This window comes from Typopeltis vanoorti, chromosome 10 (assembly GCF_054136105.1).
Source record: "Typopeltis vanoorti isolate ZY-2024b chromosome 10, IOZ_Tvanoo_1.0, whole genome shotgun sequence".
NCBI lineage: Eukaryota > Metazoa > Arthropoda > Arachnida > Uropygi > Thelyphonidae > Typopeltis > Typopeltis vanoorti.
Genome location: NC_143558.1, coordinates 2,506,627 through 2,525,167, shown reverse-complemented (window position 1 = coordinate 2,525,167; position 18,541 = coordinate 2,506,627). Strand labels below are relative to the sequence as shown.

General features: G+C 39.4%; 1 protein-coding gene across 1 annotated transcript in view; it reads right to left on the bottom strand.

Moving 5' to 3' along the window:
- LOC150102129 (uncharacterized) overlaps nt 1-17,796 on the bottom strand; it is a 122,111-nt gene extending 104,315 nt beyond the window's left edge. The window contains exons 1-2 of the mRNA XM_090399513.1: nt 17,748-17,796; nt 425-534 (exon numbers count right to left, since the gene is read on the bottom strand). Of these exons, the coding sequence (XP_090255639.1) occupies nt 425-534; nt 17,748-17,796 (159 nt within the window). The remainder of the gene's footprint in view (nt 1-424; nt 535-17,747) is intronic.
- Nucleotides 17,797-18,541: the final 745 nt, after the last annotated feature.

The following is an 18,541-nucleotide window of genomic DNA, read 5'->3' as shown; positions in this document are numbered from 1 at the left end:
CTCGCATTCCAAATAACATTTTTGAAAGGTGGGTTTCGCAGATTGCGAACCGTCTGCTAAATTGATTTCGCGTATTCGTCCATCCCTCTTTTATTCATTCACACTCAGCTGCTTTGATTTCCGAGTGGTGACACAACAACATTGCCCTCCCTCCCCTTACAGTGATCTCCCCTTATTAATCCGCTGCCTTTTAATACACGAATCAGAAACCGAGTAAGAGGTTGCACAGCAGTTCCAACCTTGTGCCGATATTCGGTTTGTGTTTGCCACACGAAGGAATTCGAGTCTTCTTTCGTTCTATCAAGTCAGCGGTTCCGTTTCCACGCACAGCAGTGGAAACGATTCATTATCGGAAGGGGAGAATTCGCTGGAAACCGAGAGTGGGGTTTGAAGTAAGGAGAAGAAATGCAAATCGAGTACTCACCGATTTCTCAGAGTTTCTTCCGTCTCCAGACGGCCAAGAAAGCCACCATGGGCTCGAGAATCCGCACGTGCATCGTATGTCGGCTTCAGCGCACACTATCTCCCACTCCGCTACCAAACATCACCTCACCGAGAAGCTCGGAGAGACCAAATGCGTTGGGATGCTCGCGACACTTCTACCCATCTCCCCGCTGCTTCTGTCGTGACGTCACCACATCCAACTGGATGACGGAGACACGTGACCGAACGGGCAGCAGCAGGCTCGGCTAGCGTTAGATCGGAAAAAGAGAGTCGAATTTCATCCTTCGTACCGAGCGTGGGGAGGCTCCGTAACTGCGAACGGGAACAGTGAGCGATGGTACGGAAGAAACGCCACTTGTTTACTCGAATCTCATTGAAAATCTCTCTCTCTCTCTCTCTTTCTCTCTCAGAGTGCTGCTGTATTTACAACATCGACAGGAAAGGCTTCGGACGTGGGTGGTTTGCACAACATGAAGAAAGCAGTTTTAGCACGCGCTCTTTGATGAAATGAAGAAAGTAAAAAAATAATTAAAAATTAGTCAATACCACATCGATAGAAATTCCTCTTCCTGCAATGACGTCACTTGAGCACTTTTCGTTTTCTTACCAACAAACCAAACATCTTAAACGTTGATGAGTTGCAAACAGTGTGACGACACCCTCCTCCTTCCGAAACCCCTTACAACGACCCTCGTAAGGAAGAATCCTCACAAGAAAGAGGATGGTTCTTCGTGTGATGATGAGTTTTTTTATTTAAAAAAATTCTAAATTGAAACAGAAGTAGAACGAACGAAGTTTTGCTTTTTTTTTATTTTCACTTCGTACTTAATTTTCGCAACATTCCACCCGAAAAGTAAAACCTTTTAAAGTTAAATACAGAATCGTTCCACAACGGGAGAAGATTCCAATCTTTGTACTCTTTTTTAAGAGTCTCAAGAATATCGGGGAGAGATTTTTTTTCTTCAAGTCGGTCCCCTGTTGGGGCATTCCGAGGAGGGTTCTGGATTATTCCGACAGCTCACATTCCATTCTGCCCTCACGTGATTTAATTTTGGGTAAAACTTGTGAATACCGCTTAGGGCGAAGTCTAGTTTAAACACGATTAAAAAAATTGTGACAAAATCACATTAAAAATGTACCATTGACCCCTCCGCCCTCCTTCAAAGTTTCCGTGATTAGTCGGGAAAAATGTCATGCTCCATTGGATAGAAAGCAAGGGAATTCGAATCTCTTTGAAGCATGGGAAGGAGGGAGGAACAGCTCGAGGACTTTCTAACGACAGAAGCTCTGCTATTTTCGTCTTAGATGATCCACCGGGTGAGATTTCTTATATATATATTTTTGAATTCTGAGACTCGGCCAATCTCATTTAAAACCAAGAAAACAGCCGATGAACACAAAGACAAACACAGAAAATTTCCCGTCATAGTCTTATTCGTTTCCACGTTTTGTTAAATTATTTTTAAAGACGAAACGTTTTCTTACAGCGTAGATTTCCAGTCGCCTTTCATTGCTCCAGTGTGGTGCAAGAGGCGACCCCATTTTGCGTGTAAGAATCAACAAGACGCATCTCGTTAAATGCGTGTGCTGTTCGTTTAAACTATAAATAAGATAAATGTGTAATAAGACTACAAATTTAAAGAAGACTGATCTTTTATTTCTTTCTGAAAACAGTTCGTTTCATTTTTATCATCTCTTCTAAGAAACACTGCAAATCCCTCGTGCATTTGCTGCCATCAGTCCATCAAGAGTGACATAATTCGACATTAACCCCATTCATGAAATATCACGGGGATTTTGTTTCAAACAGGCTGAATCAAGTTTTCATTCAGGGATGTCGGCGCTATCACATCGGTGGATGAAAATCATTTGCCACCAAGAAGGTAAAGACAGAGCGCAGCCCAAATATCTTTATTATTTATTGGAAAACTAAACCACAATCAGCCGACACACCTTTCACTCGTCTCAGGAAGATGCTTTTTATTCCCAGTTTAGCGCGAAAACTGCGCGGCGTCTCCTTCGCACACCCTTCAAGCATTCGCCACTCAATAAACAAAAAGTCCAGGATTTGATGCAATCAGATGGTGCACCTCTGGCACTTGAAGTATAAATTGAAAAATTTAAGAAAATGAAATCCAAGTGTTAAACAGCGCATGAAGTGAATACGACTATCCATATTATTCTCCCATAACATGGATATCGTTGACTTTTCTTTCATTCCGAATCTCCTAAACAGGATAAATTGAAATTTATTTCTGATTTTATTTTATTTTTAATTTCTCTCCCACCTACGAAAGGTTTTCTCTTGACTTATATTTCCGCCGTAAATCATTTATTTTTTTCATACAAGTTCGAGGGTGCTTCTGAATCCTTCTGCACATTTCTGGGAAATCAGTTGCGTCGAATGAACTTCGTCAACTTTACGGAATTTTTTTTTAGAAAGCGGCTTTCCTTCCACGAATGTGAACTTGAAACGCCAAAGAACATTACGCCCAATGAAAATGCACTCTGTTACGGTCACAAACTGAATCTTTTCTTTCTCTTTTTGACGAAGAAAAGTAAGAACAACTGAATGAGCAGAACAATTTCAGCGATTGTTCATAAAAAATTAAATAAAAAAAAACGATCAATCAAATTCTGATAATTTTACAAAACGTTTCGATCCAATTCCAAGAGTGTGTTGTCAGTTTTCTAAATTAAAGAGTTTTCATGCATTTCTTTTGCGATACTGAAGAGCTAAGATCGCTCGCTTTGCTCATACAAACACTCGAGTGCAGCTCGATTCAAATTCAAACTCGCAATTGCAGACTTGTGATTATCTCTTTTCTAGTCGACTGTAGCGCCCTCTAACAAGATAGCGATCACGCTGTTAGTGGAAGAAAGTCAACAGAATGGTTTATGCTTGTTAAGTCCACGAGATAAACGAAAAGCGACTTTAATAATCTTTCTATTATAAAACAAAAAAAAGATGATTTAAAAGTAGAAAATATTAGAGAGAGAGAGAAAGAAAGAGATGAGAGAAGGCAGAAAATTCTCATCATATTCCATCATAAATATTGATTTCAGAACCTATATATATATATATATATGGGTTCTGAAAAAAACAAAAAATATATATATAAATGGTTACCGGAAAATTCTGGAAAGAATAAAATATTTCAAAGTGATTGATGAGTGACGGGATTAACGATGATATATATATATATATATATATATATATATATATATATATATATATATATATATATATATATATATATACGTGCAGGCCCAAACTTGACTTATTTGTCTGTTTGCGATATTAAACCTGGTTTTACTCCATTTACCAAGTAAGCATGTAAGTCAAGTTTGCGCCTGCTCTCCATATATATGGAGAGAGAGAGAGAGGATACTTAGTGCGCGAAGTGAACGAACGTGTTTTAATAGAAAAAAATCCTAAAAATTGTAACTCACCCAAAGAATAACCAAAGTTTCCAACTCATGGTGCAAAGATGATTCCTAAAAACAGGAAGATTTAACGGGGGAATTAAGGAGTGTGATTTTTGGAAAGAATAAAATATTTCGAAATGATTGATGAGTGACGGGATTAACGATGAAAAATTGAGAATTATTCTGGAATAGCAATGAAAGAAAGAAAAAAGAAAAGAAATATTGACACCGAAATAACAAGGTAGATGTGGAGAAACAGAAGAACAAACCAACAAATCTTTTATTAGTTTGTGAGTCAATCCAGTTAATGCGAGGCTCTTATTATATTGAAAGGTTCCAACCATCGAAACAGCAATTTCCACATTTGTTTGCAAAACGTTCAATATTAACGGAGGAAACATGGGAGGAGTTTCAAGTGCAGTCCTCTCGGGGATGATCTGCTTCCCACTGGGATCCGACCCTTTAATGTTGAATGAGTTTATTGTTCAGCAAATGGAAGGAGGTCTGCAAATATTATTACAGTCAGACACGCGATGCACGTGATTATTTAGTCACTACAGGTTGGCGTGGGTAGACCGAATTTAATGGAACAGAACAGAATTAAATAGATGGACGAAGACGAGTGTTTAGAGGTTCCTTTCGCGGAGAAACAATTTCGTAGAAAACGATGATGTTTAATGATTTCATCGCTTTTAGCAGAATTGGAGATTATTACGCATCACTACTGAAGAAATTAAGACAATAAACGTCGTGTTTTCAGGGATGAACAACCCACAATTCGGAAGAGGGATGCTAAACCCTTCCATATCCGTTTGAGATGGAATAAGTCATTTTGACTTTGAAGAGCCCTGATTATTAGTCTGCTTAAAAACGTGATTCGAACCCAAGTCCTGCCACCCAAACGGAATCCTCGATGCCAACTGAGAGTGAGTCCAAGCAGTTTGTTTTCTCATCACCAGAAAAACAAGACGGTTCTCAAGACCGACCAGACGCACAACACGAGAGCACAATGCCTGGACGAGTGATGGAAAGAAGAAAGGGATCTGATAATGAGTTTATTGGACAGTGGGAGAGTTGTATTCGTTGACGAATACATTCAGGAGAAGAATATTGCAAAGGACAGACATGTGTGGAATGAACGAAGAGAATAAGAAGTGCATTTGGATGTTGATTAGAAGTGTCTACTGCAGTGGTTCCTCACCTGTGTTCCCGGAACACTTATGTTCCGCAAACTGGTTACAAGTGTTCCACCGGTGAAGGATGTCACATGACACAGTGCTGAGTGTAATTGGCTGCTCTGAATTAAAACGTCGAGGGAATTATTTCCGTTATAACAGAACATTTAACAATATTGAAAGAAACGATTTCAGGTTACTTCATCATCATCAAATTCCTGCCATGTACCCTCAAGGGGTGTACAGGATATGATAGTACTACATGAAAAAAAAATTACATCATTATTAATTTCCTATCTACAATTGTCCTTCAAATCAGTCTGTTACTTGTCAAGACTCCAACATTATCAGATCTTATATTTCTATCGTCTAAGGCACTTTGTACCATATCAATCCACCTATATCTTGGTCTTCCTCTGGGTCGTTTTGCTGCCAACCTGGCAGAGAACATTCGTTTTGCTAATCTTTCCTCGCCCATTCTGTTTAAGTAACAATACCACCTGAGATTAGCTCTGCTAACGCATTCCTGGATGCTGACAATGTCAAGTTCTTTCCTAATATCCTCGTTTTTAATATGATATTGCCATTGATGCCATCTGTTCACACCTCTAATCTTTCTCAGGACTCTCATATCTGCAGTCTCTAGTCTTTGGTCAAGTGTTTTACTTCTGACCCAGCTCTCAGATCCATAAGTTAAAACTGGTTTGAACACTGTCTTGTATACAGCTAATTTAGTGTTCCGACTAATTTCTTTCTTATTCCATATGAATTTATTCAATTGACTTCCCACGATACCAGCTTTGCTGATTCTGTTGTCTATTTCTATATTTAGTTTACCATCTTCAGTAAAAATCGTGCCTAAATAGCTGAAATGTTTTACTTGTTCCACAGGTTCTCCATTCACAACGCAGTTGATATTTTCAATGATTCTACCTATTTTCATTGTCTTTGTCTTTTTATTGCTGACCTTCATACCATATCTATTACAACAGCTATTCAATTTAGTCAGAGAATCTTGCAGACTTGTAGCAGATTTATTTAGAAGTATAACATCGTCTGCATAAAGCAAAGAGCTGACATTAACATCTCCAATTTTGATATAATGTTTAATACCACTTTCCTTCATAATGTGATCCATATAAATAATGAATAACAGAGGGGATAATGTACATCCTTGTCTCATACCATATTTAACATTAAACCATCTTCCTATACTTCCTTCAATTCTAACTGCTGACTTACAACTCAAATAAAGACTAAGTATTGCTTGATATAATGCCCCATTGACACCATATAACTGCAGCGTATTGAATAGCTTCTCTCTTGGCACCTTGTCATATGCCTTTTCCAAATCAACAAAACTTAAATACAGATCTTTGTTATATTCCCATGCTTTCTCGACTATTTGTCGTAAAGTGAAGATCTGACAGCCTCTATTTGGCCTGAATCCAGCTTGTTCTTCACCAAGCTTTTCTTCCACAATTCTTCTCAACCGTTTCTCAAGTATACTTGCATAGATCTTGCCAGGAACACTCAGTAGGGAAATACCTCTGTAATTCTCACATGCAGTTTTATTTCCCTTTTTACATATGGGTACTATTAGAGCTCTACTCCAATCATCGGGAATTCGTCCCTCTGTCCAGGCATTCTGAACTATGCAGTGCAGCCACTGTAAAACTCTTATACCACCATACTTCAGCATTTCTGGTCGAATATCATCTACTCCTGCTGCCTTTCCACATTTCAAGCCTTTGATGGCTTTTTCTACTTCAAGTATGGATATGTATATTCCTGCCTGCATGCCTGGTCAGTGTGTTTTATCACTGCTGTGCTGTCATCACTGCTTGTTTCATTTAGCAGGTTTTCAAAGTAATTACTCCATATTTCAAGGATATCTTTTTCTCCTGTTTTCATATCACCTTTATCATCTCTAATTCCTTTTACAGCACTCTTTCCTCCATTCTTAAGCTTCTTCAACAACCTCCAGAATATTTTGCCACCTTCTTGATATTTATTTTCTATATTCTTGCCAAAGTCCTCCCATGACTTTTGTTTAACTAGTTTTACACAGTGTTTAGCATTCTTGCATTTGTCTCTATATTCTCTAAGAGCACAAGCTGACTTATTTGACAGGAACTTTTGATATGCTTTCTTCTTTTCTTTCACTGCCTCTTTAACTTCCTGTGTCCACCAGGGAGTTCTGATTTTTTTATCCTTACAGACAACCTCACCACATGTCTCTCTGGCAGAATCAATCAATGTTTTCTTCAGAGTTTGCCACTGAATCTCCAAGGTTTGATTCCTGTTCTCAAACTCTTTCATTTTTTCTTCAATAATCTTTGTGTATTTTAGTCTACAGTTCACATCTGAGAGCTGCTCAACTTTTATTCGCTTTAAAACTTTCTTACATGTTATTCTTTTCAATATGAAATTCAATTTTATCCTGCTCAAGACTAAATAGTGATCACTTCCAATTTCAAATCCTCTGTACACTCTAGTGCCCTGCACCAGGGAGAAAACATCACTATCAACAATAACATAGTCAATGAGACTTTTCGTATTCCTAGTCTCTTCTCTCCATGTGAATTTTTGCACATTTTTATGTTGGAACATGGTGTTAGTAATAACCAGTCCATGTCCTGAGCAGAAATCCAACAGATATTTGCCATTATTATTAACTTTGCTCTTTTCTCCAAATTTTCCCAAAATATTTTTGTATGTCTCACAATCATTTCCTACTGTGCTATTTAGATCCCCAACAAGGACCAACTTTTCATTTTTCATTGTGTCTGTTGTTTTTTCTAAAGCCTCAAAAAACTCCTCCACTTCTACCTTAGTAGAACCTTCTGTGGGACCATAGGCACAAATAAGTCTCATTGTCCAGTTCCCCATTCTCATATTTGCCCACATTACTCTACTTGAGACTGACTGCCATTCAAGAAGATCAGCCTCGTATTTTGTGTTGAATACTATGGCTACTCTTTCTTTTCCTTGATTGTCATTGCCTGGATATAACATTTTGTATTTATTGCTCAGAAAGATCTCACCAGTTTTGGTCTTTTTTGTTTCAGTCACCCCTATTATGTCGATCTGGTACTTATCTAATTCCTCAGCTAGCTCCATTTCTTTGCTATTCAGACTTCTTACGTTGATAGTACCGATCTTTAATTCTGGTGATGTTGAGTTGGGGTTTGTTTTCAGATTTGTTCCAGTAGCTGACGTTTCGCTGTTTGCCCTGGTTCCCTGGCGAAAACAACAGGCGCCTCGTTTAACCAGGTAATGCCTCCAGCCGGCATGAAATTCTGTCATGTTGTACCATCATTTTTTATTTTGGTTTAACCAATAATAATACAATTTGGTCGGCTAAATCCCAAATTTCCAGCCCATCCTCGTTCGTTCAGTATCCAGGTGGATACCCAACAGGGTGCACCACGAGAAGGTGAGGATTGGATATTAGGTCAGAAGCCCTGGTCGGTTCTCCGCATTCCGTTAAAGGCTATGTGGAGGTCTCCTCTCAGTTATACAGCTTTGACCCTTAAGCACCCCTTCAAGTTACTTTCCTTCTTTAAATACACACAATTATGACTGGATACGAAATCCATTTGGCACAGTTAATACATCGAGTTGTGAATTTTCGTTACAAGAAAAATAAAAAATATTTACCTTGTTAACAGATCGTAGTCTAAAAATGAAATTCTCTGAAATAACTCTTCAGGAATTTTGGATTTTTGTCCAAGCCAAATACCCAGCTCTCTCTCTCCACAAAGTCACTGAAATATGTTAGAGTTTTCAGCAGCATATTTGTGTGAGCTCGGTTTCTCAATATTAACCCGTATAAAAACTAAGAAGCGTGAAAGACTTACTAATATAGAAAGAGAGATGAGGGAAGGTACATCACATATTAGACCTGATATTGCTGAAACCTGCAAAAGCAGACAAGCCCGAGTGTCGCATTAAAATAAGTTCGATTTTTATAAAAGGCAAGTCCATGCATACGTTTATTGTTAGTTTTATGACCCTAATGTTTTTGGTGTTCCCCAAATTTTTCTTATAATCAAAAGTGTTCCGTGACTTTGAAAAGGTTAAGAACCACTCACTGGTCTAATGTGTTGTTATATGATTATAGGAAGTCAAGGAATGGGTGGATCTACTAGAGTTCAGTGGAGCAGCGTCCACAGGAAGCCCTGTAGAAAGAAACAGCATCTTTGGAAAAAAGATTAGAGGGGAGGACTCAATGAATGAGAACAATAGATTCGGTGGATTTCGGATTCCTGGTGTGTTAAGATTCGAGCAGAAGAGAATTCATGTTTAGAACAACAAACAATCTTTTTTTTCTGATGTTGAAGAGGTTATGAACGTGATGTGTTTATACCACAAAAGGTTAAATGTGAAAGTTGGTCCAAGAAGAGAAAGATGACCTTGGTTGGTGATTGGAGTGTTATGAAAGGTAAGGGGGAAGGAGGCAAAAGGTCTTTCCCCAGAGAAAGTAGAATGCCAGACTCGATCAGATGCATTGGAAATATCAAGAACCATGTCAGGATATCTTGATATTTCCATAACCAATAGCAAAAAGGTGGGCAAAGTTAGCGACAAGGTTTGCAGTCGAATGAGAATGCATATTGTTGTTTACAAATTAATCGATGGCGTTCTACGATTTTGGTGATTTCTCCACTAATTCCGGAGTACTGAGGTAAGGGAAACGAGACTTAACGTACGTCTATGGGGTATTTGGAGGGAGAGCATGTTCCAAGTTTTTTTTTTTTTTTTGGTTATTTCCGAAGCAAACGCTCTTCCTAATTTAGAAGACTTGGATGGTATTTAAAGTAAAACAGCGAAGTGGATTGATTCTATTCTCAGGAGGAATTATGTTTAATAGATTAGACTCAGTCTTTACAAGGTAGAGATAATGAACTCACACACACACACACACACACACACACACACACACACACACACACACACACACACACACACACACACACACACACACACACACACACACACACACACACACACACACACACAGAGAGAGAGAGAAAGAGAGAAAGAGACTCGAACATCATTTTGAAGTGTCAAATGAAGTATTTCCGTTTGTCCTCCGCTCTCTTTAACGTTTTACGTCGGACTTGCAAGTTGGTGAAAAAGGTCAGTAAGATACAGTTGGAGGAAAATTGTCAAAAGAACACCCTTGATGTGTTCTTCCACCGTGGACAACTAGGGGATGTCATCGTTCTTTCTACATTCTGATTGAACAGAAAAAAAAAACTGACAGTAAATGGAAGTAAATGGAAACTGTGAATGGACTCAATAATTACTGGCAAAATTCATTTTCTCTTTTTCTGTAACGAAAAGCGGGCTTCGAGCAGCAGCTGAGTTGACGGGGAAACAGTGGAGATCACGAGGAAGAAGAGTGCATAAACAGATCCTAAAAGAAAGGTGGCGCTGTTTGCACACGACGAAGGAGAAAAGAGCAGTGAAGGAGTTTTAGTGGGGACTCTTAGTTAAGCTGTTGAATAACTTGAGGGATTTATTCATTAAGATGCCCCATTTTACAACCCGAACAGAACAAGAAAAGCGTTGCGGCTTTAAACGGTACTGCAAAAGAACCACGTGAGGCTCAAAGCTTTAAACTCTATGGCGGCGTTAAGTGATACTTATTTCACAAGAATCCTTCTAGTCGAACTAAAAAGGTTTTGTAGTACTTACAGATGTATATTTAAGGTACATTTACACTACTAATGTCCTAAATGGAAGGAGATTATTACGGATGGTATGAGGAGAGCACTCGATCTGGGGGGGGGACTAAAATTGTGAATTGTGGAATTTAGGCGGATGAAATGGGAACCTTGACTTTCAGGGTATCTGAACCAACGAAATATGAATCTAGAAGATGTCCAATGGTTACGCGTAAGAACTGGATCCCGTAAACCATTTCCCAACCCACTTGACTCATTTCAAAGGATGAAGAAATATCACACATTTTTAAAACCTTGGCTTCGTTTTACAATTAAATCCCCTTTGAAGTTTGGGCTACGACGTCATGGAGTGAAATCTTAGGGGTTTCGTTTTAACCTGAGGCCTCTGGAACAGTGTTAATATACTTTTGCTCAGAGGGATTTCAACACACTCCATGAAAACGTTATTTTCTATATGAAAGAAGAACGGAAAAGTAAACCAAATGTTCTGTTTGGGAGAACATTTTGGCGGCCAATGAAGTCCCTGCTGGATCTCCCAGAAGACAATAAGGACGATATAGTAGGAGAGAGAGAGAGAGAGAGAGAGAGAGAGAGAGAGAGAGAGACACGAAATCAATTCTCCCTCGTTTCTTTTGCATCCACGTTAATGCAGTTGAGATTTATGGCTTCAACATGCACTAATCCGATTTAATTCACCTTCGAACTTCTGTTTGACACACTCGCTGCATCTGCTTAGCGGCGAATGACAACAACACACGCGGAACGTCAAACGACGAGAGCTCATGACTTTACTCAATTCTCTCTTTCATGAAGGGATATTTTATTATCCAGGACACATTTCGTTGGACTTCTTGCCGCGAACTTAAAACGGGCTTAAAGATGATACGAAATGGGAACCGCATTTGTACTGCTGGTGTAGCACGTGATTGGTGTACAACTTGATACACTGGCCGTTAATAAAATCAGTGTTTACTGCAGTATACAATCGTTCACATATCATGAAAGAGTTCTAATCCTCTTCCGAACGATAAGCATCTTTACAAAGGTGTTTTCCTCTGATTTCATCTTCCTCAATTCCTAAAGCAAAAATAACAAGTAGATGAGCTGTTTTTCTTGCTCAGATTTGATATCTGAAACAAGAGGGATCCATCCTATCAACCTCCGCAGCAAGAGGAGATGGAATTTCCTAACCTCTATTTAGAAAATGACGACAGATGATTTGCAACAGAGAGTGATGACAAACAGGCAACCGATTAGAAATCATAACACAACACACCAGATGAACAGCATCACCTTTCCTCATTCTTACTTTCCTACTAGACGCCTCCATTTGTCTCTTAAACTCTTCCATAACAAACCTTAGCAGTCTCCGAACAACGTCAAGTTTCATTTTGTAGCTCGATTGTTGCTGCCGTTTTCTTTTCTGGAGTTGCTGATAATGAGGAAGGTGCGTCAAGCGCGAAATGACGTTTTAAGTTGATGATGACGTCACAAAAAGCAGAAATTAGCCGAAGAATCCCACGCGTCTCTGCACATCTGGCACGATGCCAGCTCATCCGACGGAGGTGATTACAGTGACACTCTGGCATACGATCCCCTGTCTCCCTCTCCCCCCACTTTCTCACTCTGTCTCTCTCAGTACGTTCTCACCTTAGTTTGACGTAAGCGACTGGATGCGCAATCCTTGCCTAAATTTTTGCGATGAGCGCAGTTTATTAAAGAAGCGGACAATTCCTTCAGTCTGAAATCGGGATTGATTAAGGTTTCATGATTCAAGTATCAGTGAGAATCCTTTGCTCAGCTAAAGTTCCGAAATTTCTTCAAAGTAACTAGGCTAGAGCCAAGCAGCGCCGATTGCACATATAACAGACAGACAAATGGACAGAGTGATCCCAGTTTCGTCTTTCCACCACACTTTCAGTTTGTGTAAAGCACAAAAACGAAGAATAATCAAAGTGCGAGACCGGATTGATTTCACACTCAGAGTCTTACCAGAAATTGCTCATTTTTCTTTATTTAAAGGAGGCCTATTGTTTTTATCTTTTAATTAAGAATTAAAGTTGGTATTCTGTGCAGACTTGAATCCATTAAACTGCTCTTTGAAAACTATAAGAACACTCAATCCGAAGTATCCATTTCGTTCTTACTGTTCTTTGTTCTGTCTTTCTAAAATGCGATGTCATTCTTTGCAGCGGAGTACTTAATGTTAGCAAATAAACATCTGCGGCTAATATTTATGAAAAGTATTTTCATGAATGAAAAGAAAGATCGCAGTAGTAGAATAAGAATTTTGTATGGAAATGCTATGATAAGAAGAATGTCTTGTGAGGGAATGACGAAATCATGCTTTAAAGGTGAAAAGATTAATGACGTTAGCGATGTTGGTAGCAGGCAAAATGGTAAAATAGAAGAGTTTTGATTATTTTGGCAAATAGAAATGATCTGAATGGAGGAAAGTATTGCACGAGGGAGGACGTGAAGGACTTACTGACAGTAGCAAAAGAGAAGAGTTAGAGCGAGTGTTGTTCTGGGAAGATAAAACGAATTGCGAAGACGGCTATCATTGCAAATGACTCAATTCGTAGATTGTGTGTGGAGTGTACAAGCGCAGTTCAGTTTCTGGATGTGTGGAGTGAGAGATTGGTGGCCGGAAAGACTTAAACGAATTCGGTGTGAGGAGTTTATAAAAAGTGTTGCTCACTTGTAGAAGCAGGTTTAGATGCGCAAAATCGGGGGATATTGGGTTGTTAGGGAACAAGCAGGTGAGGGTGCATGCGGACACCAATGAAGCAAATGGGTGTGGGATTGGAGAGAAAATGCTTTCTTTAGTTTCTGAGGTTGCAAATAAGAATGGGATTGTGGGTACAAAGGTTAATCGTGGGCCGATGAGGTTCATATCATTTACGCACATCAGTTCAAGAGGATCAGGAACAAGAAGGAGGAAGTTTTATTACTGGTGAATTCCTATTGGTCAAAGGTAATTGGTAGTAGGGAGACGTGGTTGACTGAGGATGATGTCAATGATTGGTACAGAAAGTGAAGGTCGTTGTATTTTAGGGCGAAGAGAGAAAAGAGGACGGGCGAAGAGGTTGTACTGATGATACCAAATGAGGCGCAGTCGATGATAATTCGAGAAAAATTGTGTATTGTACACTGTGTTGGTGGGAGATAAAAGTAACGTGACAAAGTATTTGGTTGGTTGCTGCTATAGGCCAGGGAATGCAAAGGATGATTTGGATCAGCAAATAACAAGTGCAGGGCGGGTAATTGTTATGAGGATATAGACTGGAAGCAAACGAGTGTTCACACACCCGTTTGCTTCATATGGACGAAAGTAAATGAAATTTGTGCAGCTCCTTAGGGATAATTATCGAAGACAGCGTGTAATGAAAGGCACAAGAGGATGGCTGTGGAACTTCTGATTGCGTCTAAGGATCTGTGTATAAGTCAGTGTTGCCGTCAATCGGCGAGAGCGATTATTTAATTTTCACCTGGGAGGTGGCTAATCATGTGCAATTTTCAGTGAATAAGGATTCAATGTGGAATTATAAGGCTGGGAGCTAAGATAAACTCATCACTTGGAGCGGTAGCAAGAGGGGATATACTCCGGATGCAAGTAATAAATATGAAGTTGTAATCAGATGTCTGAATGAGCTAATACGAAACTGTATACCGATGTTTAAGAGATAAGTATTAAATTATTTCAGGAAATTACAACGCATGCTAAATATTAATTAAAAGAAAGCTTTAATCAATACTTCCTGTATTTCGGCAAGGTAACCACTGAACTAAACCACATCCTTAACACGTTCTTAGCCAACGGCTACAATCCCCCTCAAAATCCAGAAAATATTAAATCCATTTAACTCCCTCCCCCACCCCTCCATAACAAACATAACACTAAATCTATTCCCATTCCTTACACCCGGGTCACCTCTGAAAAGTTAACCAAAATCCTAACAAAATATGACCTCACAACTAGTTACAAACCACATAAGAAATTGGCATCCTTTATCCGATCCACCAGAGACCAACCACTTTCCCTAGACCTACCTGAGGTATACCAGGTCCCTCGCAGCTGTAAACTGTCCTACTTTGGCCCAACAGGCAGGGCAGCTAATATCAGGATATCTCGTTTCACCAAAATAGCCATCCTGGGCTTGCGGACCACGCTCTGGATACCAGTCGCAGAATACGATGGACGAAAGTCACCACGTTACTACACTGCAGCAAAAATATGAAAGATTGTTCCTGGAATCAGCCTCAACTCTAAAAAACTTAAAAAATCTCAACAAATTTGGGTGCACGAGACTGCCCCAATTTGGGAAGCTTACATCAAGAGAACATCAGCCAACAGCCAAGACGACCCAATTTAGTCCGCTAGGGGGCACTTTTAGGACTCTAGAAACAACGTTAGTTACTCTCTTCGTCCTCATTTGCTCGTTGTTAGTGCCGGCGTGCACTTATCATTGCTTTATGTTCCCATGAAGATGGCAATGTAACATTGCCGAAATATAGGAAGTATTTATTAAAGTTTTTAATTAATATTTAGTATACATTATTATTTCAGGAAATTACAATGTATACTAAATATTAATACGTTAGTAACTTATACGTTAGTAACACAATAGTCATGTGTTACTAACGTATAAGCTAATCTACAAGAAATATTAAAAGAATTAATAAATGGTAATTAAAGGGACGAGTTATAGCATTACGTAGGAGTTAAAGAGAAGCATGCGGAAGGAATTCGAAGAGAGAGGTGATCAGCAAGTCCATGAGCAGTATAAAGCACAAAAGAGTGACTGGAATGGTAAGAAAGGAAAATCGGAATATGAGACGAGATTAGCCGGATGAGCTAAGAATAATCCGAAAGAGTTCTTTCACTGTGTGGCAAGCGAAAGGAAGAATGCAAACAGTAGAATGGTTTCGAAAAATGCAGACGGAAGGGAAGTGACTGAAGCAAACGAACTACTTGAATTATTAAGCGATCATTTTGCAGGATTGTAATGTCCAGGTGAAGATATATTACAGGAGTCGATGTGAGAGGGATTAATGTGGAAGAAAGGATAGATAGAGGAAGCCGGAGTACATGGGATATTACAGCATCTGGATGTCAACACAACTATGGGTCTGGACGTGGTATCGGCTCGTGTATTCCGAGGTTGTGCTATGGAATTGGTAGTTACTATGACGAGACCCTTTAACCCGAGGCTGCTCCGGTCGAGAGTCCCAAGGGAATTGAAAGAAGTAAAAATAGTTCATCGCATAACAGACGCTACAAGACAAAAGTAGCTAATTTTAGACCAATTAGCGTTTCAGGAGTGGTGGTCAAATGGCTCAAGAAGTTGGTTAAAGGCAAAATTCAGGAATGAGTGGATTGGAATGGGATACTGAATGGGGGGGGGGCAGGATGGCTTCGTGAAAGGTAGGTCATGCTTCAGTAACTTACCTTCTGTAATAGGATAAGAGATGAGTTAAATAAATGTAATAGATAGACGGTCATAAACTTTGGACTTTGCAAGGCGGTTGATTTGAACACTGAAACATCAATTACACCAAATGGGTTTGGATATAAAGCCAATGTTGTGGACAGCAGAGTGGTTGAGGGAGAGATACTTGATAATAGCCTATAGAGGGGCACACTCCTGCAGAAGGCCTGTGACTAGTGGGGTGCCACAAGTCAGTGTACTTATGCCACTACTGTTTAGTTTGTTTATTAATGATATCGGATTTATTCTGAGGGGAAATGTTCAGTTGTTTGCTGATGGAGCAAAATTAGGTAGAACAATAATCAGTAAGGATGATGTTGATATTTTATAGGAAGATTTCAACATAGTGCAGTATGTGCAAAGAAGAAGAAGAAGATGATGAAGAAGAAAGGATGTCAATTTAATGTGGAAAGGTGTAATGGTATGTATTTTGGGGTGAAAAGATTACCAGTTCTGTACCATATTAATGGGACCATAATCAAGGAAGTTCGTCAAAGATTTGGTGGTGTTTGGTACAGTAGATAGGGATTTAAAATTGAGAGGAGAGGACATATTGCGCAGGTTAAAACAGCTCATAGAAATACTTGGGTATTGAAGAACACCTTGACATGCAGAGATAAGAAGGTTATTATTCAACTTATAAGGCTTTGATAAGGCCTCCTCGGAATTACTGCGGACACATTTGGTCACCTAGATTTCTTGGAGATGTGGACGAGATGAATCCATACGAGGAGAGATTGAAGAGTTGTGGGTTACACAACCTTGCTGATCAGCGGAAAAAGCGAGATATGATAGGGACATATTATGCTTAGCGGAGTTTATAGGATTGATGTGGAGAATTTTTCAGTACGCGAATAACGTGGGGAAACATACAGGTCATCCTGGAAGTTAGAAAGGGAGTGAGGACTAGATCTTTGGCTCGGGGTGGGGTGAATGAGTGAATAGATTGTTAGTCATTTGAGTGTGCTTTGTTAGTGAATGATTTATAAAAATATCTACAATTAATAATCATCACAGATATTGTACAGGTATCGAAACTGGTTGATGATAATTATTATTTGAAGATGTGTCTACAGACTCTGTGGAGGTGCCTGTACAATAGTAGTAGTAGTAGTTGTAGTAGTAATAATAATAATGTTTATTTATTTATAGTTTTCCCTCTGCCAGCCTTCCGACACCTCGAATATGTCGAAGAGGTCATATGTCGAATCGCCTCTGCCAAAATACCCAAATAGCCAAATAATACTTCCATCCTCAGTCCACCGTGCATCTTCTGCTCCGAACTTCTTTTCTTCTTCTATTACTCTGAGGCTTCTTTTTTTGATTCACTTAAACTCTTTCTGTTTCCATTTCTAATAAACCCATTTTGTTAATCCATTGCAAATGCTTTAAATAATCTTCTGATAATCGTCGGACAGTTTTCTGCTCATCTCGCGTTTGATTAATACTTCTGTTGCTTTTATTTTGCACATCTGATTACCTTCTCCATTTCTGCTCTTCTGTCAGCTTACGCTGAACTTCTGCTGACTTCCGGTTCGACTTGCCTCGTGTTAGCTTCATGATTTTTGTAGAACCTCGGTTTCTTCCCCTTACTCTGATCCTCAGATCCTTGATTAGCCTTACTCTAATTGTCGGCTGATAAACAGATTAACGCAAGATCCGGTTAGCCTTTTAATCTTTTGGTCTTGGCTGTTCTTCTTATTCTAATCTTCTACCATCTTAATAGAACCCTATAGAAATCAACAGTTTCAGTTTTCTGCAAAGTGTTTTTGCTTTCTTTCTATCTTCTCCTCATTCAGGTGTGCCGTATCCAAAACAATCGCTTTTTAATCTCTCGCTAAATTTCTATCAAAGTGAATTCCTTTGTCTTCTGTCGTTTTCCTTCTGATTTTCTTCTTTTGTTAAAGTTCTGTTCATCCTCACTTGTATTGTTCTCCCTCTAACAAACAGTCCTGTTCTTCAAGGAATCTACGAATATTCCTGCTGGATGCCTTTCTTGTAACTCAGCTGCGCAGTCTCGCTGGAAACAATCACCATAAGAAAGAGAAAATGAACAGAATTTTTCCTTTTACGAGATCTTCGAGAATTCCAGTTCAAAAACTATGTTACAAACAGCAGTCCCTTAACTCCCCCCCCCGTGGGAATTCGAACTTCAACGCCCACCGCGATAGAAGAGTAATTAAGGTGATGAATGAGCAATCGATGATTTTTCGGTGCATCCGCGAGGTCTTCATCCCCTCGCGCTTGGGAAGATGTAATCGCCAGTGTGAGCTTAAGCGAGATGTTCGTCATGGCTACCGACAGC